Source organism: Pan paniscus, chromosome 1, assembly GCF_029289425.2.
Source record: "Pan paniscus chromosome 1, NHGRI_mPanPan1-v2.0_pri, whole genome shotgun sequence".
NCBI classification, from domain to species: domain Eukaryota; kingdom Metazoa; phylum Chordata; class Mammalia; order Primates; family Hominidae; genus Pan; species Pan paniscus.
In genome coordinates this window covers 180,417,688-180,440,947 of record NC_073249.2, presented here as the reverse complement: position 1 = coordinate 180,440,947, position 23,260 = coordinate 180,417,688, and the positions used below count along the sequence as shown (strand labels likewise).

The 23,260-nt window shown below is 45.2% G+C and overlaps 1 protein-coding gene across 4 annotated transcripts in view; it reads left to right on the top strand.

Moving 5' to 3' along the window:
- NSUN4 (NOP2/Sun RNA methyltransferase 4) overlaps positions 1–23,260 on the top strand; it is a 61,477-nt gene that overhangs the window by 28,496 nt on the left and 9,721 nt on the right. The window contains exon 7 of one of the 4 annotated variants that reach the window (XM_063601292.1): positions 16,076–16,125. The exons of 1 other annotated variant lie outside the window; for it this stretch is intronic. In XM_063601292.1, the coding sequence (XP_063457362.1) occupies positions 16,076–16,096 (21 nt within the window). In that variant the 3' untranslated portion in view covers positions 16,097–16,125. Of the gene's footprint in view, positions 1–49; positions 8,003–16,075; positions 16,126–23,260 lie in introns of those variants that run through there. 2 more of the 4 variants (XM_055093394.3, XM_034964185.3) reach the window with 2 other exon arrangements.

Genomic DNA, 23,260 nt, shown 5'->3' with positions numbered 1-23,260 from the left:
AACTCAAAAAGTTACAATCTGAAATTTCTTTTTTTTTTTTTTTCTTAAGACAGGGTCTGGCTCTCACCAGGGTGGAGTGCCGTGGTGTGATCTCGGCTCACTGCAACCTCCGCCTCCCAGGCTCAAGTGATCCTCCTGCCTCAGCCTACTGAGTAGCTGGGACTACAGGCACATGCCACCGCGCCTGGCTAATTTCTGTATTTTTAGTAGAGATGGGGTTTCGCCATGTTGCCCAGGCTGGTCTTGAACTCTTGAGCTCAAGTGATCAGCCTGCCTTGGCCTCCCAAAGTGCTAGGATTACAGGCATGAGCCACTGCGCCCAGCCACAATCTGAAATTCCTTTCTTGAAATGTCGCTTATATTTCTCTCCTTCCTAGCATTCCTACCTTAGGTAGGGCCTTATCATTTCTCACTGATCAAAGGCAGTAGCCTCAAAACTCATTTCTATTACTCTAATCAGCCCTAAATTCTTCCATTCTCCCCCATCCTCTCATGCCACCCCTTATCTGTTGTGTGATCGCCGATCACAATAATTCCTCCCATCCTGTCCCAGTACAATGTGACTTTGCTGCTTCTGTCATTAAGAGATGGAGTCTGTTTCCCCACCTCTTGAATCTGGGCTGATCTTATGATTTGTTTAGACCAGTAAAGTCTGGTGGAAGGGATGCTGTGCAACTTCTGCATGTAGGCCTCAAGAAGCCTCGCAACTTCCACGCTCATTTTGGAGCTCTTCTGCGGCTCTGTGAAGAAGCCTGGACCAACCTGCTGGAGACATGTGCTGGAAGCTGTCTTAGACCTCCCAAGCTCAGTTAAACAGTTAGGTGACCCAAACAGCATGAGTGACCCCAGCCAAGACCAACCTAAATCGCTGACCTCCAGAATCATGAACAAATAAAGTAGTGGTTGTTTTAAGCCAGTAAGTTTTGGAAATGGTTAAGTAAATTTAAATAAAATTTTAACATATGTCATTTGTGTTAGTAAGTAACACAAATCTGAGTGTCATTCATCTGCTTATAATTCTTTGTTCTTTAGGCTGGGCATGGTGGCTCATGCCTGTAATCCCGGCACTTTTGGAGGCCAAGGCAGGAGGGTCGCTTGAAGCCAGAAGTTTGAGACCAGCCTGAGCAACATAGCGAGAACCCATTTTTACAGAAAGATCCTTTGTTCTCTCTGCATTGCCAGCAGGATCAAGTCTAGACTTTTGCCCTGATCCCTGGTTGTTGATGCTGTTTTATCTGTGTCTGTCATGCCTTGCTGCTCCCCTTTTGCACAAATTCTTTGTCTATCCATGCATAGCATACCCCAATGCTTCTGGGTCAGGACAAATTGTCTCCTCTGTCTAAATGCCTTTTCCCTTGTGCTTTCTTGCTAGCTCAAATGTCCACCCCTCTGGAAGCTTTCTCTAATCCTTCTAAAGCTGGATTGATCCTCTTCTGTGCTCCCCAACCTTCTCTATAATACAATGAATATAGCACTTTCCATGGCCACTTTTTCTTCTTTACCCATCTCCAAACTAGGAATTGTTAGGGACAGTAAGCTGGTATTTATTTTTGCATCCCTAACCCCCAAGTACCAACATGCTTAGTACCTATTTGGTAGTTAGTATATATTTGAGTACCTCCTATGTGCTAGGCTTAACTGTAGACGCTAGAGTGGTGAACAGAGCAGAAAAAAGTCCTTGTTCTCATGGGATGTACAATCTAGTGGGCAAGATAGACAAGTAATTACAAGTAAATTACAAGCAATTACAATTAGTTATAAGTAAATTATGAGTGAGCCAAGTACTGAGAGAAATGTAAAGTGCATATACCTGAGGGACCTAACCTCGCCTGGAGGAAGAGATGTTTAAACAGAGCTGAAGATAAAGAGGAGTTAAATTAGTGAGGCAGAGGAGGATGTTGGGAGTGCCCTAGCAGAGGGAACAGTTCGTGTGAATGTGAAGTCAGGAAAGAGGACATTCTAGATTCTGAAAGAGGTCCAGTATCCTGCAGTGTAAGGAGAAAGGAATGGTTGTGAAACACAAGGCTGCAGAAGCAGGCAGAAGCCAACCTACAACAGGGCTTTCTGGGCCACTTGAAGGAATAGGTATTCCATCCTGAGTAACTGGAAGCCATTGTCGGAGTTTTAAGGTGGAAAATGATCTGATCAGATTTCATGGGCCCCCCAGTGGGAATATGATTATCAGAATTTACTGAATGAGGAAGTTAAATAACTGTCTCTACAGAAATTGCTTCTGAAAGTCAGTCCTGTCCTTAAGTTTACTCAGCCTTATCTCTCTGAGTAAATGGGAACTCTTGAGCTCCAAGCTGTTCAGACCATATTTTGAGGTGACACTTTAGGAGGTGTACTGGCTGAAGAGGGTGACCAGGATGGAGAGGAAACCGAAAGTCTCATTCTGGGGAGAACTGGGGGAATTGGGAGTATTTTGCCAGGAGAAAGACAGACTTAGGGAAGAGAGATGTTGTCTCCAACTAGAACTGTTCTGAGGCAGGGGAAGCAGATGTGTTTTGAGTATCCCCAGGGGCAGAGCTGGGACCAGTAGAAGGAAGTTGTAGTGAGCCAGACTGTAGGTTAGCATACGAAACCTTTCAATGAGTGTTTTCTGAATTATCGCTCACAACCATGAATCATTAGTGGTCATGAAGTCAATTTGTGGGTATGATAAGCCTTAGGACTTCTCACAAAGGAGTACTTAGTTACTCCTTCTCTTGGACATGTAGTAGGCTTGCCTTCCCCACTCCCTCTGCAGGTAGGCATAGCCATGTGACTTGCTTTAGCCAATGAAATGTGCACAGAGGTGCTGTCATTTTTTTTTTTTTTTTCCAGATTCATTTCACTTTTGTTATGAACAAACACAATCTCAGATCAGTATAACTAACTTCAGAGTTGATATTAATAGAAATTATTCCAAAATTATTCTTAGGTCACAAATTACTAGTATGCCACATAAAAAGGGAAAAATCCCACCTCATCAAAGAAAAGGTGTCCTGTGTATGTTTCCATGGGAATGAGTTTAAGCATTCTCAAATTTTCTCCGGCTAGTTATCCACCACTTCTCCAATGGATTCATTCAGTCTCTTAGAGAACCATATAGACTAATGATAGCTTCCGGGACACACAGACAGATCAAGTTCATGGTGGACATTGTTATTATAAAAAATACTCAGGTCTTGAGAATTCCTTTGCTGAAGGATCCCAAAATGCTTTATAAAAAGCATTAGTCATGCCTCAAAACTGCCCTTTGAGGTAGCTCAGTATTACCCCCATTTTAACTGAAGAAAACTGAGGCATATTAGAGTTAAGTGACTTGCCCAGGGTCACATAGCAAGTCAGTGGCACTGTGGTAGGAGAGGCTCTGTCCTTAACCACCAGCATAACATTGCCACCTTGATTTTTTTTTTTTTTTTTTTTGAGACAGAGTCTTGCTTTGTTGCCCAGGCTGGAGTGCAGTGGTCTGATCGTGGCTCACTGACTCCCAGGTTCAAGCAATTATCCTGCCTCAGCCTTTCGAGTAGCTGGGATTACAGGTGCCTGTCACCACGGCTGGCTAATTTTTCTTTTTTACTTTTTTTTTTTTTGAGATGGAGTCTTGCTCTGTCGCCCAAGCTGGAGTGCAGTGGTGCGATCTTAGCTCACTGCAAGCTCCACCTCCTGGGTTCACGCCATTCTCCTGCCTCAGCCTCCCGAGTAGCTGGGACTACAGGTGCCCGCCTCCACGCCTGGCTAATTTTTTTGTATTTTTAGTAGAGACGGGGTTTTACCATGTTAGCCAGGATGGTCTTGATCTCCTGACCTCGTGATCCGCCCACCTCGGCCTCCCAAAGTTCTGTGATTATGGGCGTGAGCCACCGTGCTCAGCCTAATTTTTGTGTTTTTAGTAGAGATGGGGTTTCACCATGTTGGCCAGGCTTGTCTCAAACTCCTGACTTCGTGATCCGCCCGCCTCGGCCTCCCAACGTTCTGGGATTACAGGTGTGAGCCACCGCGCCTGACCAGGGAGCTTTCAATCATGATGAAAGTGAAGGGGGAACAGGCTTGTCACATGGCAAAAGCAGGAGCAAGCAAGTGGGGGTGGAGGTGGGCGGGGGGTGCCACACACTTTGAAATGACCAGATCTCATGTGAACTCAGAGAGCAAGGGTATGCTTATCATTGAGGAGATGGCCCAAACCATTCATGAGGGATCCGCCCCTATGATTCAAACACCTCCCACCAGGTCCCACCTCCAGTAGCGGGGTTTACATCTCAACATGAGATTTGGGTGGGGACAAATATCCAAACTCTATCAGAGTCCTTCTTTCCTTGTCTTGATAATCCCTTCTCTCTGTACTAATCTCTTTAGCAAACTGGTTGCTGGGCCATACCCTTGGTTTCCTCTCCCAAACATGCCTTTTTACTGTTTTTTTTTTTTTTGAGATGGAGTCTCGCTCTGTCACCCAGGCTGGAGTGCAGTGGTGCGATCTCGGCTCACTGTAAGTTCCGCCTCCCAGGTTCATGCCATTCTCCTGCCTCAGCCTCCCAAGTTGCTGGGACTACAGGTGCCCACCACCACGCCTGGCTGGTTTTTTTTTTGTATTTTTAGTAGAGACGGGGTTTCACTGTGTTAGCCAGGATGGTGTCGATCTCCTGACCTCGTGATCCACACGTCTTGGCCTCCCAAAATGCTGGGATTACAGGCATGAGCCACTGCACCTGGCCGCCTTTTTACTATTTACATGGCCAGGCTGAGTCTTCCAAATCTTTCCACTTTACTTCCCTTTTGATTATAAATTCCATCTTTAAGTCATTTTCCCCTTCTCACAGCTTAATATAGGTAGTTAAAAGTAGTCATGCAGCAACCTGAATGCTTTGCTGCTTAGATATTCCTAATTTCTCCCACCAGATGGCCTAACTCACTGCTCTTCAATTCTGCATTCCATAGAGCCCTGAGGCATGGACACAATCTATCAAGTTCTTTGACAGTTTTTTGTTTTGTTTTGTTTTGTTGTTGTTGTTTTGAGACAGAATCTCAATCTGTTGCCAGGCTGGAGTGCAATGACGTGATCTCAGTTCAATGCAACCTCTGCCTCCCAGGTTCAAGCAATTCTCCCACCTCAGCCTCCCAAGTAGCTGGGACTTCAGGCGCGTGCCACCACGCCCAGTTAATTTTTGTATTTTTAGTAGAGACAGGGTTTCGCCATGTTGGCCAGGTTGGTCTCGAACTCCTGACCTCAAGTGATCCGCCTGCCTCGGCCTCCCAAAGTGCTGGGATTACAGGTGTGAGCCACTGCATTCAGCCTCTTTGCCCATTTCTAACAAGGATGGCCTTTAGCTTCCATTACCTTGTTCTTCAGGTCCATCTGAGACCTCATTAGAATGGCCTTTACTGTCCATATTTCTGTCAGCATTCTGGTCACAACCACTTAAATAATCTCTGAGAAATTCCAGACTTTCCCTAATCTTTTTGTCTTCTGATCCTTCACCAGCACTGCCCTTAATGCTCCAGTCATGTCAATACAGACCATGCTCCTTGCCAACCTGCTCCTCCAAATTCTTCCAGCCTCTGCCCATTATCCAGTTTCAAAGCTGCTTCCACATTTTCAGGTGTTCATTTTTAGCAACAACCCCACTCCTCAACACCAATCTTGTGTCTTAGTCTGTTTTCTGTTGCTATGAGTGACTACCTGAAGCTGGTTAATTTATAAGGAAAAGAAATTTATTTCTTTCAGTTCTGGTGGCTGGGAAGTCCAAGGTTAAGGGGTCCCACCTAGTGAGGGCCTTCTTGCTGGTGGGGATTGTCTGCAGAGTCCCAAGGTGGTACAGGACATCAAATGGCAAGGGGGCTAGAGCATGAGCCAATCTGGCTTTTATAACACCCACTCTTGTGATAACTTGATAAAAGCTGGAGGCTGCCCTCAGATCAGGCCCAGGAGGCCATCACCAATAATCCATTACCATGATAACCCATGAATCCATTAACCAATTAATCCATGAATGAATTAATCCACTCATGAAGGCAGACTCCTTATGACCTAATCTCCTCTTCAAGGCCCCACCCCTTAATACTGTTACATTGGGGATAAAGTTTCAACATGAGTTTCAGAGGGAACAAACACGCAGGACACAGCAATGAGGAATCTGAAAAAGTGGAAGTGGAAGTAGAGAATAGAATGGTGGTTACCAGAGGTGTGGGGTAAGGCATTGGGGGATGGGGACGGATGGGGGTGGGGAGATGTTGGTCAAAGGATACAAAATTACCGTTAGAAATAATTTTAAGAGATCTAGCCAGGCGCAGTGGCTCACACCTGTAATCCCAGCACTTTGGGAGGCCGAGGCGGGTGGATTACCTGAGGTCAGGAGTTTGAGATCAGCTTGCGCAACACGGTGAAACCCCATCTCTACTAAAAATACAAAAATAGCTGGGCGTGGTGACACATGCCTGTAATCCCAGCTACTCGGGAGGCTGAGGCAGGAGAATCGCTTGAACCTGGGAGGCGGAGGATGTGGTGAGCCGAGATCGCGCCATTGCACTCCAATCTGGGCAACAAGAGTAAATCTCTGTCTCACCAAAAAAAAAAAAAAAAAAAAAAAAAAAAATAGAGATCTATTGTGGCCAGGCACGGTGGCTCATGCCTGTAATCCCAGCATTTTGGGAGGCTGAGGCAGGCAGGTCATGAGGTCAGGAGTTCGAGATCAGCCTGGCCAACAGGATGAAACCCCATCTCTACCAAAAACATAAAAAATTAGCTGGGCATGGTGGTGAGCTCCTGTAATCCCAGCTACTTAGGAGGCTGAGGCAGGAGAATTGCTTGAATCCAGGAGGCAGAGGTTGTAGTGAGCTGAGAGGGCGCCACTGCACTCCAGCCTGGACAACAGAGGGAGACTCCGTCTCAAAAAAATTTAAAAATAATAAAATAAAATAAAAGGGGATCTATTGTATAACATGGTGACTAGTTAATGACAATATTGTATTCTTGAAAATTACTAACAGAATAGATTTTAAGAGCCGGTGGGCTTGGGGCACTTAGTCCCAGCTACTTGGGAGGATGAGGTGGAAGGATTGCTTGAACCCAGGAGGTCTAAGCTATAGTGAGCCATGATCATGCCACTATACTCCAGCCTGGGTGACAGCATGAGACCCCGTCTCTGGAAAAAAAAAAAGAATAGATTTGAAGTGTTCCCACCATACACAAAAAATAAGTATATGAGTAATGCATATGTTATTAGCTCAATTTATTCGTATTTCAAAACAATATTTGCACACCATAAAGATATACAATTTTTATTTGTCAGTTAAAAATTAAATTTTTAAAAAGGGTAATAATAGTTTATTTGAACAATCAACATAATTGATAAACCCCTGACTAAACTGACCAAGAAAAGAGAAAACAAATTACCAATATCAAGAATGGGGCCAGGCGTGGTGGCTCATGCCCATAATCCCAACACTTTGGGTAGCAGAGGTGGGTGGATCACCTGAGGTTGGGAGTTTGAGACCAGCCTGACCAACATGGAGAAACTCATTCTCTACTAAAAATACAAAACTAGCCAGGCATGGTGGCGCATGCTTGTAATCCCAGCTACTCGGGAAGCTGAGGCAGGAGAATTGCTTGAACTCAGGAGGCGGAGGTTGCAATGAACCAAGATCACGCCATTGCACTCCAGCCTGGGCAATAAGAGCAAAACTCGTTCTCAAAAAAAAAAAAAAGGGCCGAGTGCAATGGCTCACGTCTGTAATCCCAGCATTTGGGGAGTTGGAGGCGAGAGTCTTTTTTGAGCCTAGGAGTTCAAGACCAGCCTGGGCAACATAGTGAGTCCTTGTCTTTACAAAAAATAAAAACAAAATTAGCCAGGCGTGATGGTATGCACCTGTAGTCCCAGCTACTCTGAAGGCTGAGGTGGGAGGATGGCTTGAGCTCGGCAGGCAGAGGTTCTAGTGAGCTGAAATCATGCCACTGCACTCCAGCTTGGGCAACAGAATGAGACTCTGTCTCAAAAAAAAAAAAAAAAAAAAAAAGGAAGAATGATATTCACAATAGGTCTGATTTATATTAAAAGAATAGTAGTAAATAGGCCAGTGCGTGGCTGGGCGCGGTGGCTCACGCCTGTAATCCCAGCACTTTGAGAGGCCAAAGCGGGTGGATCACCTGAGGTCGGGAGTTCAAGACCAACCTAACCAACATGGAGAAACCCTGTCTCTACTAAAAATACAAAATTAGCCGGGGGTGGTGGCACATGCCTGTAATCCCAGCTACTCGGGAGGCTGAGGCAGAATTACTTGAACCCAGGAGGTGGAGGTTGCAGTGAGCCGAGATCGCGCCATTGCACTCCAGCCTGGGCAACAAGAGCGAAACTAAAAAAAAAAAAAAAAAAAAAAAAAAAAAAGAGGCCAGGTGCGGTGGCTCATGCCTGTAATCCTAGCACTTTGGGAGGCCGAGTGGGTGGACCACCTGAGGTCAGGAGTTTGAGATCAGCCTGGTGAACATGGTGAAACTCCGTCTCTACTAAAAATACAAAAAAATAGACGGGTGTAGTGGTGGGGCACCTGTAATTCCAGCTACTCGGGAGGCTGAGGCAGGGGAATTGCTTGAACCTGGGAGTTGGAGGTTGCATAAGACAAGATCACACCACTGCACTCTAGTCTGGGTGACAGAGAAGGACCCTGCATCAAAAAAAAAAAAGAATAGTAGTAAAGATGTATGATGAATAAGTTTTTGCCAGTGAATTTATAATTTAGATGAAATGGACAAATTACTTGAAAATTTTCACTGACTCAAGATGTAAGATAAAATTTAATAGCACCTCCTTAGATAATAGATTAGTCTGTCTCTCTAAAAAAAAATTAAAGGAACCACAACAAGCAAGTTAATAAATTAGATGGCTACCTTTAAATGAAAGGATAGAATAGAAAACATGTGCAACACACATAGTAAAGGTAAGTATTATATTATGAAGCATTTGCTTTAGAGAGCATGTGTGTGTGTGTGTGTGTGTGTGTGTGTGTGTATAGAAACACACTTACTAGGTTTTTTTTTTTTTGAGATGGAGTCTTACTCTGTCACCCAGGCTGGAGTGCTGTGGCACGATCTTGGCTTGCTGCAACCTCCACCTCACAGATTCCAGCAATTCTTCTGCCTCAGCCTCCCGAGTAGCTGGGATTACAGGTGCGCACCACCATGCCTGGCTAATTTTTGTATTTTTAGTAGAGAAGGGGTTTCACCATGTTGGCTATGCTGATCTCAAACTCCTGATCTCAGGTGATCTACCCACCTCAGCCTCCCAAAGTGTTTGGGTTACAGGTGTGAGCCACTGCACCGGCCTTTTTTTTTTCAAGACAAAGTTTTGCTCTGTTGCCCAGGCTGGAGTGTAGTGGCGTGATCTCAGCTCACTGCAACTTCTGCCTCCCAGGTTCAAGCAATTCTCATGCCTCAGCCTCCAGAGTAGCTGGGATTACAGGTGTGTGCCACCACACCCGAGTAATTTTTGTATTTTTAGTAGAGACGGGGTTTCACCATGTTGGCCAGGCTGGTCTCAAACTCCTGACTTTAAGTGATCCACCCGCCTTGGCCTCCTGAAGTGTTGAGATTACAGGCGTGAGCCACCATGCCCAACCAGAGCTCTTTAAATAATAATAGACTTACCTTAGGATTTGATTTGCCTACAACCTACCAAGAATATATTCTCTGTGAAATATGACATAAATGTGGGATAATGACCCAAGAGTGCTTCTCAAGACGAGAGATGTGCTTTTCTGCATGTCTGATTTTCAAAAACTGGTTTGCCACCCACGAGATGTTTTCTCCTACACCAACTTGGATAGAAGAGCTTATGGCAGACAGCTGACTCAACACTCAGACTGATGTCAACAGATCAAAGTGAAAAATATGTAGCTCTCATGATCCAAATAAAAATGTTTTCGTAATAAAATTGCCATTGCTGTGGATCAGTTTTAGTCACACTTTTATTTTATCTAATGATATAGTCCTTGCTATATGTCAGGCACTGTTCTAAGCATTTCCTGAACATTAAGTCATTTAATTCCCACGGCAACCAATGGGGTAGTACAACATCCCCATTTTATAGATGAGGAAATTCAGGTACCGAGTAAAGAAACTAACCCCACAGTTTCAAACAAATTATAGGTGGGAGACAGCATGTATTTCATGTGTATCCAAAGAAGGCATGGGTGAAAACAGGTTGAGGAAAACAGATTTAAGGTGAGGTATGGCTGATGGGTTTCCAAGTTAATGATTGGGAACCTTTAATAACAATTCTACAGTCTAGTTGTAGGTGTCCATGTTACAGAGGTAGCAGGGCTTTTTAAAAATTTTTATTTTTTTAAATAGAGACAGGGTCTCCCTATGTTGCCCAGGCTGGTCTCGAACTCCTGGGCTCAGTAGATCCTCGGCCTCCCAAAGTGCTAGGATTACAGATGTGAGCTACCATGCCTGGCCATAGCAGAGATTTTTTTTTTTTTTTTTTTTTTTGAGATGGAGTTTCTCTCTGTTCAGGCTGGAGTTCAGTGGTGCAATCTTGGCTCACCACAACCTCTGCCTCCCTGGTTCAAGGGATCCTCCTGCCTCAGCCTCCTGAGTAGCTGGGACTACAGGTGTGTGTCACCACACCCCTTAATTTTTGCATTTTTAGTAGAGACGAGGTTTCATCATGCTGAACAGGCTGGTCTTGAACTCCAGACCTCAAGTGATCCTCCCGCCTTGGCCTCCCAAAATGTTGGGATTACAGGCATGAGCCACTGTGCCTGGCCAAGGGATTTTGAGTCTTGAAGATCCAGGTGTGATTCACAGTTGGGCCCTCCACTGACTGTGTAGCACTGAGCAAGTGACTGGTTGTCTGTAAGGCCTCGGTTACTTATCTGGGCAATGAAGATCAGGAGATGTATCAGTTAGCTATTGCTTTGTAATGAACCAACCTTCAAAGTGGTGGTTTAAACAACCATTTATTATTCTCTGAGTCTATGGTTTGGCGGGTGGTTCCGCTGACCTTAGTTGGCTTGGCAAGACTCACTCATGTATCTGCAGTCAGGTGGCTCTGCTCATCTTGGCTGTCTCGCCTGTGTAAGGGCCTGACCAAGGGCAAATGGGCTGAGCAGGCTTTTCTCCACATGGTTTCTAGTCCTCCAGCAGGCTAGCTTGGGCTTTTTCTTATGGCAGTGGCAGGGTTCCAGGAGAGAGAGACAAAACAGTTCTCTTACAGCCTGGGCTAAGAAGTAGCACAAAATTCCTTCCACTACTTTCCATTAGTTAAAGCAAGTCACAAAGATTTACATGGGTAGGGAAATAGACTGTACTCCTGGGGAGAGGAGTTGCAAAATCACTTTGCAGAGAGCACAGATACAAGGGGTCCTGGATTATTGGGGTCATTTATGTAATCAACTTAGCAGAGAAGACAAACTCTCCCCAAACTCAGAGGAGGGTGTAGAGGTTGGTAGGGGGCCCAGATATCTGCATTCAAAGTCCTGACAGTGCTTTGTAAATTGTCAGCACCCTAGGCAGTGCTTCTGAGTGTGGAATCCTCCCTCCTATGTGGGGCTGTGAGTTCCTGTCTTAGTCCAGTCATGCAGCTATACCAAAATACTTGAGAAGGGCCAGGTGGGGCGGCTCACACCTATAATCCCAGCACTTTTGGAGGCCAAGGTGGGCAGATCACAAGGTCAAGAGATCTAGACCATCCTGGCCAACATGGTGAAACCCCATCTCTACTAAAAATATGAAAATTAGCTGGGTGTGGTGGTGCACGCCCATAGTCCCAGCTACTTGGGTGGCTGAGGCAGGAGAATCGCTTGAACTTGGGAGGCAGAAGTTGCAGTGAGCTGAGATCGCACCACTGCACTCCAGCCTGGGCAACCAAGTGAGACTCTGTCTCAAAACCAACCAACAAACCAACCAAACAACAAACAAAAACAACTTGAGAATGGGTAATTTATAAAAGAGTGGAACATTTATTTCTTACAGTTCTAGAGGCTGGGAGGTCTAAGGTCAAGGCACTGGCAGATTTGGTGTCTGGGGAAGGCTTGCTCATTGCTTTATAGATGGTGTCTTATGGCTGAGTCCTCCCACGGCAGAAGAACAGAAGGGAAAAGGGGCTGTGAACAGCTACCCCATACCTCTTTTATAAGGTCTTTAATCCTATTTATGAGGCCAGGGACCTTTTGACTTAATCACCCCCCCCAAAAGCTCCACCTTCTAATACCATTACCTTGGTGATCAGGTTTCAGCATGAATTTTGAGGGACACATACACTCAAATCATAGCAGTTCCTTAGAGCTGGACTGCATCCTCCCCTTTAGTAGGCCCCTGGGAAAGGCTCACGGAAGAGAAAGGAAATGAAGAAGCAGAGCATTTACTGCTCCCATCCCTGGAACAAAGACAGACTTCACACCCTCTGGAATCTGAGAAGCTCCCTTCCCTTCTTCTCTCCCTTGGACAGCCCTGCCCCCACCTCAGAGGGTGCCAGGGAAGGTATTACCTGTCTTCCCACTCAACAGCTGAAGACACATAAGAATAACTTACCATCACCAGCTGACTGCGGATGCTGACAGGGAAACTTACCAGGGTCTGCTAGAGGGGCTGTGGGCAGGAGTAACTCTTGCATGAATGACCTGACAGCAGATTATGGCTCACAGAATGGTGTGGTGTTACCTTCTGGATAACACAAGTGGAGCCCTGGAAACCCACCCCCATTGGATCTTTGCATCCACCTGCTCTTCTAGTCCATGACCTTAGCTTCCAGCTTGCCTCTCCCAACCCTCCTCCATACTGCCTTCTCAAAATACTGGTTGGATTGCATATATCTCTGCTTAAAATAAAGTGAGCTAATATTTATTGAACACTTACAGTGGATGAGGTGCTGTTCCAAGCTCTGCTTGGATTAACTTGCTTAATGTTCACATCAATTCTGTGAGATAGTCACCAGTGTTATCCCCATTTTACAGATAAGGAAACTGAGGCACAAGAGGTTAAAGAGGCTTACTCCAGGTTACACAGTAAGTGGCAGAGTTAGGATTTGAACTCAGGCAGTCTGGTTCCTGAGCTTGGGATTCTCAGCCCATAAAACCCCTCTCTGTAGGCCTCTATTTTTCTAATAATAAGTAATAACAACAGCAATAATAATAATGATTAACATGCATGGATTTTTTACTATACATATGCTAGGCCCTGTTCTGGTTGTGTTACATGCATTAGCTCATTTGATTCATATAATAGTACCAGAGTATTTGCTGTGGGGGGGTACTATTATTACCATTATTTGACAGGTAAGGAAATGGGGACACAGAGAGTCACACAACAAGGATGGGTTACTAGCTAGTTCTACTCTACAGCCAAGCTCTAAAACACTTGCTCTGAATCATGTGCCATCTTGCTTCCCCCAAAGACTCTCCCCAACACAGTCCAAGGGCCCAGAATCCAAGGCCCTCTGGGTTATGCAGCACGATCTCTGCATTTCCACCAAAGCCTGTCTTGGTCTATGCAATCTTTTTTCTTCCCATTCAGGCCAGATTTTTGGTCTACTATTCGTTTAAGTTTCCCTAGAGCACAGCATATAGTAGCAGGTGTCAGTGGATGTCTGTTGAATTGAATCACTGGATGTCAGAAGGGTTTCTGGATCCTCTCTCACAGGAACAAAGTGGCCACTCACTGTGACTTGAACATTAGAGTCAGTCCAGGACTTGCTGCACTGGCCTCCAAACCCACTCCTAACCCCTAGACCCTTTTTGTAAATTAGGTTATATTTAATATGCGCCCAGGGAGCTTTCTGTTTAGAGAAGCCATCATTTCAGCAAACACAAGTGAATGCTTTGCAACTGGAGTCCCTAAAGTAGCAAATCTTGGCCCTACTCACAACAGGTTACAAACTTGGTGATTAAGCCTCAGGAATGACCAGTGTTTCCCTAGGACTATATATTATTTTCCCTTTGAGAAGGAGAGAGGGTCTGGAAAAATGCTTCTCATTTTGCAAAAGGAAGAATTGAGTTACCCAAGGTCATCCAACAAATGAATGGTGAGTTGAGGGCTAGAATCCTATTCTTTTACTCAGGAAATGGGGTGAGGTGACCTCATAAGAACCACTTCAGATTGCTGTTTCTGTCATCAGCACCTGTCAGCTCCCTTTTTCTAGGGAAACTGAGGTCTAGGACTTGAAACTTGTAAAGGGTTATCAGTGCTGAGTAGGAACAGAGGCACTCAATCCTCACTGAAGACAGAAATGCGAGGATTTGGGACCTTGCTTAACATACTCAAGAGCCTGACTCAAGGCCCTCAGGCTGGGATTCTTCCATTACCAACCAAGTCTTTCCATAGGTGGGCCTTTCACTCCATTCATAATCATTTATGGAGGGCCTACTAAGTGCCAGGCAGTGTTGCTAACAATCTTGCAAAGTAGGCATCATAACCAGCCCCCTTAGAAAAGTAAAGGCGCAGATTCAGAGACGTAAAAACAACCAGGATCTGGGACTGCACCTCCACCCGGGAGCCCCTCCCCATGTTTCAGGAGACAGTGTTTCCCGGCACAAAGCACTTACCTGTGCCCCATCATACTTTAAGTAAAAAAGTCGTTGGGACAAATAGGGCCACTATGCAATGAAAAAAGCTACACGTCAACCCAAAGATACACACATTCTAAACTTTTACGACCCATTCCCAGGGGCAGTAATGGTGGTGCTGACGGATAGGGAAGAGCTCTGGCTTTCGGCTTCCCAGTGGAATCCCCATCCACTCAGCCACCTGTGTGACCCACAAAAGTTACTTTTATTTTTTAAATACTTAATTTATAAACATCAGTTCTATGGGACACAAGTTATTTAATGCCATTTGTCTTCAGTTACTTCATCAGTAATATGAGCATAAAAATGCTTCTTTTTTTTTTTGAGACAGTCTCACTCTGTTGCCCAGGCTGGAGTGCAGTGGCATGATCTCGGCTCACTGCAACCTCCACCTCCCAGGTTTAAGTGATTCTCCTGCCTTAGCCTCCCAAGTAGCTGGGATTACAGGCACAAGCCAAAACGCCCAGCTAATTTTTGCATTTTTTGTAGAGACAGGGTTTCACCATGTTGGTCAGGCTGGTCTCGAACTCCTAACCTCAGGTGATCCACCTACCTCGGCCTCCAAAAGTAATGGAATTACAGGTTTGAGCCACTGCACTGGGCCAAAAATGCTTTTCTCATAAAGTTGTTGGGAGAACAACTGAGATAAAGCACGTAAAGTTCTGTGAGAGAGGCCAGGACAGCAGTAGGGAACCTGTGTGTGTGTGTCTGTATCCGTGTAATTCATCCCCCTCTGAAGCGGACCAGGTCCCCAGACTCCCCCTGGTCTGGCATTCCTTCTGCTTCTTGGATGTAAAATCCAGAAGTACCCAGGACTGGGACAGGGTGACCCTGGGGAGGCCAGTCTGCAGGAAGTGGCTGAGCCAAAGGACAAATAATGGGTGGATTGGGCCATGAAGAAGAGCCCAGGGTGAGAGACCCGGTGTCCCGGGTTTGGGAAAGAGGAGGGGCAGGGGGTGGACGCCCCAGAGACTCTTCCAGTGTTTGTCCTGGGCTGGCGCACCGGAAGCCCCATGCTGGGGAGAGGTGGGCACCCTGTGGTGCATGACCAGCCTCCTGGTTCTCCAGGAAAGATACTGCTACAGGGTTTGTGGAGGTTAAAGAGGTCTGTGAACCCAATCTGTCACTGCTCCTGATCTTGTTGGCTGGTGTTTTTTTTTTGTTTTTTTTTTTTCGAGACGGAGTCTCGCTCTGTCGCCCAGGCTGGAGTGCAGTGGTGCAATCTCGGCTCACTGCAAGCTCTGTCTCCCGGGTTCATGCCATTCTCCTGCCTCAGCCTCCCGAGTAGCTGGGACTACAGGCGCCTGCCACCACGCCTGGCTAATTTTTTGTATTTTTAGTAGAGGCGGGGTTTCACTGTGTTAGCCAGGATGGTCTCGATCTCCTGACCTCATGATCCGCGCGCCTCTGCCTCCCAAAGTGCTGGGATCACAGGCGTGAGCCACCGTGCCCGGCCAGGCTGGTGTTATAAATAAAGTTTTGGTGCCACAAAAGAAATAGCACTCAAATATAAAATTTTCTTTTTTTTTCTTCTTAGCAAGGCAATTTACCTCTATAGAAGGGTGTGCCCTCACAGATGGAGCAATGGTGAGTGCACGGCTGGACAAGGGAGGGGAAGGGTTTCTTATTCCTGATGCATGTGGCCTCTGCTGCTGTGTGGTTCACCTATTGGCTAGGGTTAGACTGCACAGGCTAAACTAATTCCGATTGGCTAATTTAAAGAGAGTGATGGGGTGAGTGGTTTGGCGGGAAAAATGGTTATGGCAGAGCAGGAGATCGGAATGGGTCAGGGTGGAGAATGAGTCAGGGCAGAGCAGGTAATTGGAATGAGTCGGGGTGGAGTAGGTAATCAAAAAAGGTTGCTTTACAAGGAAGTTAAGTTTAAAAGTAGAAGGCAAATAATTGAACATACTGACATAGTGATTCTTTGAAGAGAAATTTAGAACTCACATCTAGTAATCCCTCCTCTTGAATTTCCTTGCAGCTCTTTCTCTTCAAACTTCTTTAACATGTCTTGGCTTAGTTGTTCTGCTTGATTTTCCAAAAGAAGAAGCTTCTCTGGATAAGGTGGAGGATAGTTAAGGGAGGTTTTAGTAAGTGCTGTTTTTATGAGCCTCTGCACCAACCCACGGATGGATGTATGACACAGCACCCGATAAGAATAAGTACACCCATTACGGCTGTGAGGGAAGTTAGAATTGAGGCTATTATTCCTTTCTATTTACCAAACCACTTTTTAGCCATGCTGTAAAGGGATCATTTACCACTGAGTTGTTGGCTAACTATTGGACAGAGCAGTCAGACCTTGCAATGTCTTTGTTACAGATAGACAGACTAAACTTTTCTTAGCTTTAATTTGGTAGGGCTTGATCCAGGAACAATGGCCCATGATTCTGATGATAATGGCACTTGCTTGACTCAGGTGTGATGTGTCCATCCCTTTCCGCTGTATCAAAAGCAGTCTCGGTGGTTAGCAGCACAAAGTAGAGTCCTTCCCAGGCTGGCTTGAGTTTCCCTTCTTTCCACCCTTTGACGAGAACATGATCCCCAGGCCGATGCTGATGTCCTGGCAACTCCAAAGGTGGCCCCTGTGCTAAAAGACCTCTTGTTTTAAGGGAAGAGAAGGTGGAGGATAAACCAAGTGTATAATTCCTAAGAAATTGATCTTTTGGTTAAAATGTGGGGACATCAGCAGTGGACTTCATAGTCCTTGGTGCCTTCTTGCTGAGAAATTTTCTTTAGCACCTATTTTTATTAGTTTTTAGACCAAAGAAAGCCAAATACCATTTTATATTTAACAATGCTTCCTGTATCATTTTTATACCAGATAAACTAAATTTCACCTTTATATTAGTGTGTTATTAATGTTAAATTGAATTTTAATAAAATCTTGTAGACATATTTATCCAATTTTAATGTCTGACCATAAGGTAAGATTTTTATAGATTGTTTTCAATCTTTTATAATTTTTGTTAAAGAGCAGGTTAGTGCTTTAAGAAAAACCTGTTGTGTTTTATTTCAATGTCAAGTTCACAGAAAAACTGGATGATACCCATTTAACTTTAGCCAATGTTTACACACAGAATTTCCTTTATAATTGTTTTCAAAACTTGCTTAAACCTTTAAAACAATTTTTTAACCTTTTAATGTAGATAAAAATCCACATTCTTATGCTTCCTTATAACCTTTTACCAAGGTATAATTTACTTTCCTTACACACCTTGCACATAAACTGTTTCTTCAATAGTTTTACATTCAGGAGGCCTAATTACTTTTAAATTATACAACATTTCTTGCATAAATTCCCTTTTATAACTTTTTTCCATGACTTTTACAGACAATTCTTCGACATGCCTCAACTTTCTGACTTGTTGCAAACATCCCTTTATTTAAACAGCCAGTTACTTTATTTTAGGACACGAATTTACCATATAACATTCTTTTTACATAAATTCTACCCGCCCCCCCCCACATTTTTTTTTTCAGTTGCAAGACTTAATAGAGTGAAAACAGAGCTCCCATACAAAGGGAGGGGACCCAAAGAGGGTAGACATTGCTGACTCGAATGCCTGGGTTTATATCCCAATCATTGTCCCTCCCGCTGTGCTCTCAGGCGATAGATTATTTGCTATTTCTTTACCTCCTGTTTTTGCCTAATTAGCATTTTAGTGAGCGCTCTTTACTACCTGATTGGTCGGGTGTGAGCTAAGTTGCAAACCCCGTGTTTAAAAGTGGATGTGATCACCTTCCCAGCTAGGCTTAGGGATTCTTAGTTGGCCTAGGAAATCCAGCTAGTTCTGTCTCTCAGTACCCCCCTCAACAGGAAAACCCAAGTGCTGTTGGGGAGGTTGGCCGACGACTGCTCTAACTGCTTCCTGCTGAATTGGGGCGAGTAGGGGTCGTGCAGATGAGATTTACTTGGGAGGGGTGCCTTTGATGTCATCAACATTGGAGCGTGGGCTAGCAGGCTGGTCCAGGGGTCCACAGTAGATCTTAGTCATGGGCTGCATCTGGGGCTCCATTTGAAGAACAATTTGTAGTTTTACAGCTTTGATTCTGGAAGAGACAAACTTAATGAGGAGGTTAAAGATACAGGGATTGAAATATATGGCCTGCAGTATAGGGGATTATTTCTTTGGCACACTTTACAGGCCCTGAATATCTGCTTGATAGTTTTAAAAAGGCCTGGTCCAGTAAATAATAATTTGGCCACCTGATGGGTGCTATCAATGCCTAAGTGAAAGGTTTGGCAAAGGGTTTTAAGTAGTTTTCATTGGTTAGCTGCAGGCAAAAGTATTTTTCCTTTGTTGGCTAGCCATCCTGAGGGGGGGAAACTATGTCCTTGTAAGGTTCCCTATTCTATTTCTCCTGTTGAGTACTGGGGCTTGGTTTCCCAGAGGGGATTACCCCATACTAGGGGTCCTTCTATAAGCATTTTTAATGGAGGGTCCTGCCTTGTGGCTCTTTTGGCTTCAATATTCGCTTGGCGGTTCCCTTCTATTTCCCTTTCCTTTCCTTTCTGATGACCCCAACAGTGTAAGACTGCCACCTCTTTAGGTTTCTGTACAGCCGATAATAATCTCCTGATGGCTTCCTGATGTTTGATAGATGTTCCCTCGGAAGTTAGGTATTCCCTTTCTCTCCATATTGCTGCATGGGCATGGAGGACTAGGTAAGCATACTTAGAGTTTGTATATATGTTTACCCTTTTTTCTTTTTCTAATTTTAGTGCCCGAGTAAGGGCTATTAGTTTTGCCAGCTGAGCGCTAGTTCCTGGAGTGAGGGGATTATTTTCAAGTATTCCATTATCACTGACCACTGCATACCCTACTTTTCGAAGTCCTTTTTCTACAAAGGAACTTCCATCAATATACAAGTTGAGGTCAGGATCAGTCAAGGGAACCTCTAGAAGGTTTCCTCGAGCGGCATAGGTTTGAGCAATCACCTGTTGACAGTTATGTTCTATCTTTTTTTCAATGTCTGGAAGAAATGTGGCTGGGTTAAGAGTTGCACAAGTGCACAGTTGCAGCACTGGCCCTTCAAGTAATAGACCCTGGTATTTAAGTAAATGGCTGTCTGACAGCCACAGGTCTCCTGTAGCAGTGAGTATGCTGTTCACATCATGAGATGTCCACACAGTAAGATCTCTTTCCTGTATTATTTTAACTGCTTCAGATACTAAGATTGCTACTGCCACCATTACCCATAAACAATGAGGCCAACCCTTTGCCACTACATCAGTTTCCTTACTCAGGTCTGCCACGGGTTGCAAGCTCATTCCTTGGACCTGTGTAAGGACTCCTAGAGTTATTCCTGTTTTTTTCTGTGACATATAAAGAAAAGTCTTGCCCCGTTGGCAAGCTTAATACTGGGGCTTGGGTTAGGGCCTTCTTTAGGGCCTGGAAAGCCACTTCTGCTTTAGGTGTCCATCTTACTAAATGGGTATTGGCTTTCTGAGTTTCCTTAATTAGCGTATATAATGGCCTGGCTATTTCGCCATACCTGGGAATCCATATTCGGCAGAAGCCTGTTATGCCAAGGAACCCTCTTAGTTGCTTTAGGGTTTTGGGATGAGGATAAGCCAGTATGGGCTGGATACATTCCTCACTGAGGGCCCTGGTGCCTTTGGATAATTTTAGCCCTAAGCATTTAACCTGTTGTGAGCAGAACTGAGCCTTTTGTTTGGAAACCTTGTAGCCACAGGTGGCGAGGAAATTTAAGAGCGCTTGGGTGGCTTGATGGCACAAGGTTTCTGAATGGGTGGCTAAAAGCAAATCATCCACATACTGAAGGACAAGAGTGTCAAGGTATGAGAACTGGCTCAAGTCTTGGGTTAACGCCTGGCCAAATAGATGGGGGCTATCCCGGAACCCTTGGGGTAAAACAGTCCAGGTGAGTTGAGACGTTGGGTTCGAAGGATCTTCAAAGGCAAACAAGAATTGAGAGTTAGGTTGTACAGAGATGCAGAAAAAGGCATCCTTAAGGTCCAGGACTGTAAACCACTCTGCTTCCTCTGGTATTTGGGAAAGCAGAGTATAAGGGTTAGGTACAGCTGAGTATAGAGGGACAATACCTCATTTATAATCCCGAGATCTTGCGCTAGCCTCCACTGCCCGTTGGGTTTCTGTACTCCTAAAATTGGAGTACTACAGGGGCTATTGCATGGTTTTACTAGGCCTTGGGCTTTTAGGTCCTTAACAATCTTTTGGAGTCCTTGTTGGGCCTCAGGTCTAAGGGGATACTGCCTTTGGTAGGGAAAGGAGGCGGAATCCTTTAATTTAACTTGAATGGGACGGGCATTCTTCGCTCATCCATATCGTCCTTCTGTTGCCCAGACTTCAGGATTAATTTCTTCCTTAAGCAGGGGACAACAAACGGGTGTTCCTTTTCCTATGTTCAGGTGTATAATGGCCCCTGCTTTTGCTAGAATATCTCTTCCTAACAAGGATGTGGGGCTTTCAGGCATAATTAGAAAAGCATGTGAAAAGAGTAAAGTTCCCCAGTCACAACTTAGTGGCTGGGAGAAGTATCTAGTGACTGGCTGTCCTAGGACCCCTTGGATAGTGATAGATCTGGAGGACAGTTGTCCGGGACAGAAGAGTAAGACTGAGAAGGCCACGCCAGTGTCCAGGAGACAGTTAACCTCCTGGCCCTCAATGGTCAAGCATACCTGGGGCTCTGTGAGGGTGATGGCATGGGTTGGCACTTGCCCCGGGCACCCTCAGTCCTGCTGCTGGATCATCTGGTTAGTGGCTTCTGACTCAGAGGGCCTTCGTCCCCTGGGGCAGTGGGCCTTCCAGTGATTCCCTTGACATAAGGGGCATGGACGAAGGGGTGGCTTATTTCTACTTGGACAATCTTTTTTCTTTTTTTTTTTTTTTTTGAGATGGAGTCTTGCTCTGTCGCCCAGGCTGGATGAAGTGCAGTGGCGCAATCTCAGCTCACTGCAAGCCCTGCCTCCCAGGTTCATGCCATTCTCCTGCCTCAGCCTCCCAAGTAGCTGGGACTACAGGTGCCTGCCACCATGCCTGGCTAATTTTTATATTTTTAGTAGAGATGGGGTTTCACTGTGTTAGCAAGGATGGTCTCGATCTCCTGACCTTGTGATCCATCTGCCTTGGCCTCCCAAAGTGCTGGGATTACAGGTGTGAGCCACCTCACCCAGCCTACTTTGACAATCTTTTTAAAAGTGTCCTTGTAGACTGCACTGGAAGCAAGCCCTATTAGGTATTCGATTTGCCCAGTTTTTCCCTTTTCCAGAGCCTCCAAAGTCCACTTGCCTGAGGGCCATGACTAAAGTGGTGGCCTCTTTTTTATCCTGTTTGTCCCATTCCGCCTGCTCCTCCTGATCTCTATTATAAAAAACCAAGGTTTCCAAGTTCAATAGGGTTTCTAAGTTTTGCTCCAGGCCTAAGGCGGACTTTTGAAGTTTTTTTCTAATGTCTGCAGCTGACTGAGTGATAAACTTATTCTTCAAGATTAGTTGGCCTTCAATAGAGTTAGGTGACAGAGAGGTATGCTTTCTCAATGCCTCCCTTAGTCTCTCCAGAAAGGCAGTAGGATTTTCTTCCTTTCCCTGTATTATAGTGGACATCATTGAATAATTCATAGGTTTCTTCCTAGTTTTCCTTAGTCCTTCTAGCACGCAAGTTAGCAAATGTCTGCTGCACCAATCTCCATGTTCTGATTCTGTGTCCCAGTGAGGGTCTACACTGGGAACTGCCTGCTGGCCTGTGGGGAATCGTTCTTTCCTCTGTTGTCATCTTGTCATTGACCTGACTGAGATACCAGAGATCACCAAACTCTCGGGCTGCAGTTATGGCAGCACTTCTCTCATTTGGGTTTAGTGTCTGATTTAGCAATAACATTATATCTTTCCATGTCAGATCAAAGGATTGTCCTAACCCTTGGAAAACATCAATATAGTCATCAGGGTTATCTGAGAATTTACCTAGGCCTATTTTAATTTGCTTTAAGTCTGAGAGAGAAAAAGGTACATGCACTCTGGCTGGGCCGAATTCTCCTCCTCCCATTGCTTGGAGAGGGGCATAATTGGGGAATATTAGCACTCTTTGGTTCATTGTTTACCCCTTTGTCTATCTCCTTTTGGACGTTTGGGTTGAAGGGGGGTCCTCATTAGTTGGGGAAGGAGTCGGGGGGACACCAGGGTAGGGAGGTAGACTCTGAGGGCTTCCTGTAGGACATAAATCACACTTTTTACATAATTGCGAGTTGTCTCTTAATGAAAAGAAAGTTTGTACATACGGCACTTCATTCCATTTGCCTTCTTCTCTACAAAAGAGGTCTCACTGTAAGATGGTGTTATAATTTATATTTCCCTCAGGAGGCCAGGTTTCTCCCCCTTGAAGAGGATATCATGGCCAGGTGGTACTGCAGAAGAATATAAGTCATTTCTTTCTTAGCGTCTGAGGGTCAAATTGGTCCCAAATCTCCAGAATACATCTTAGGGGCGTTTTTGCCTTGTGGGGAACGTTTCCCATTGCTTTAGAGGTCCCTTCGTGGTCGCCAAATGTTACTGGGGGGTCCTTGCTCCCAGAGCTCCCAAGATGGTGGCGGGCCGCTTCCAAGATGGTGGCAAGCCTGGTGTTCTCTGACCTGGGGTTCTTGGCCTCACGAATTCCAAGGAATGGAATCTTGGGCCATGCGGTGAGTTTTATAGCTCTATTAGAAGCCGTGGGTCATGGAAGAGAACCGTGGAACC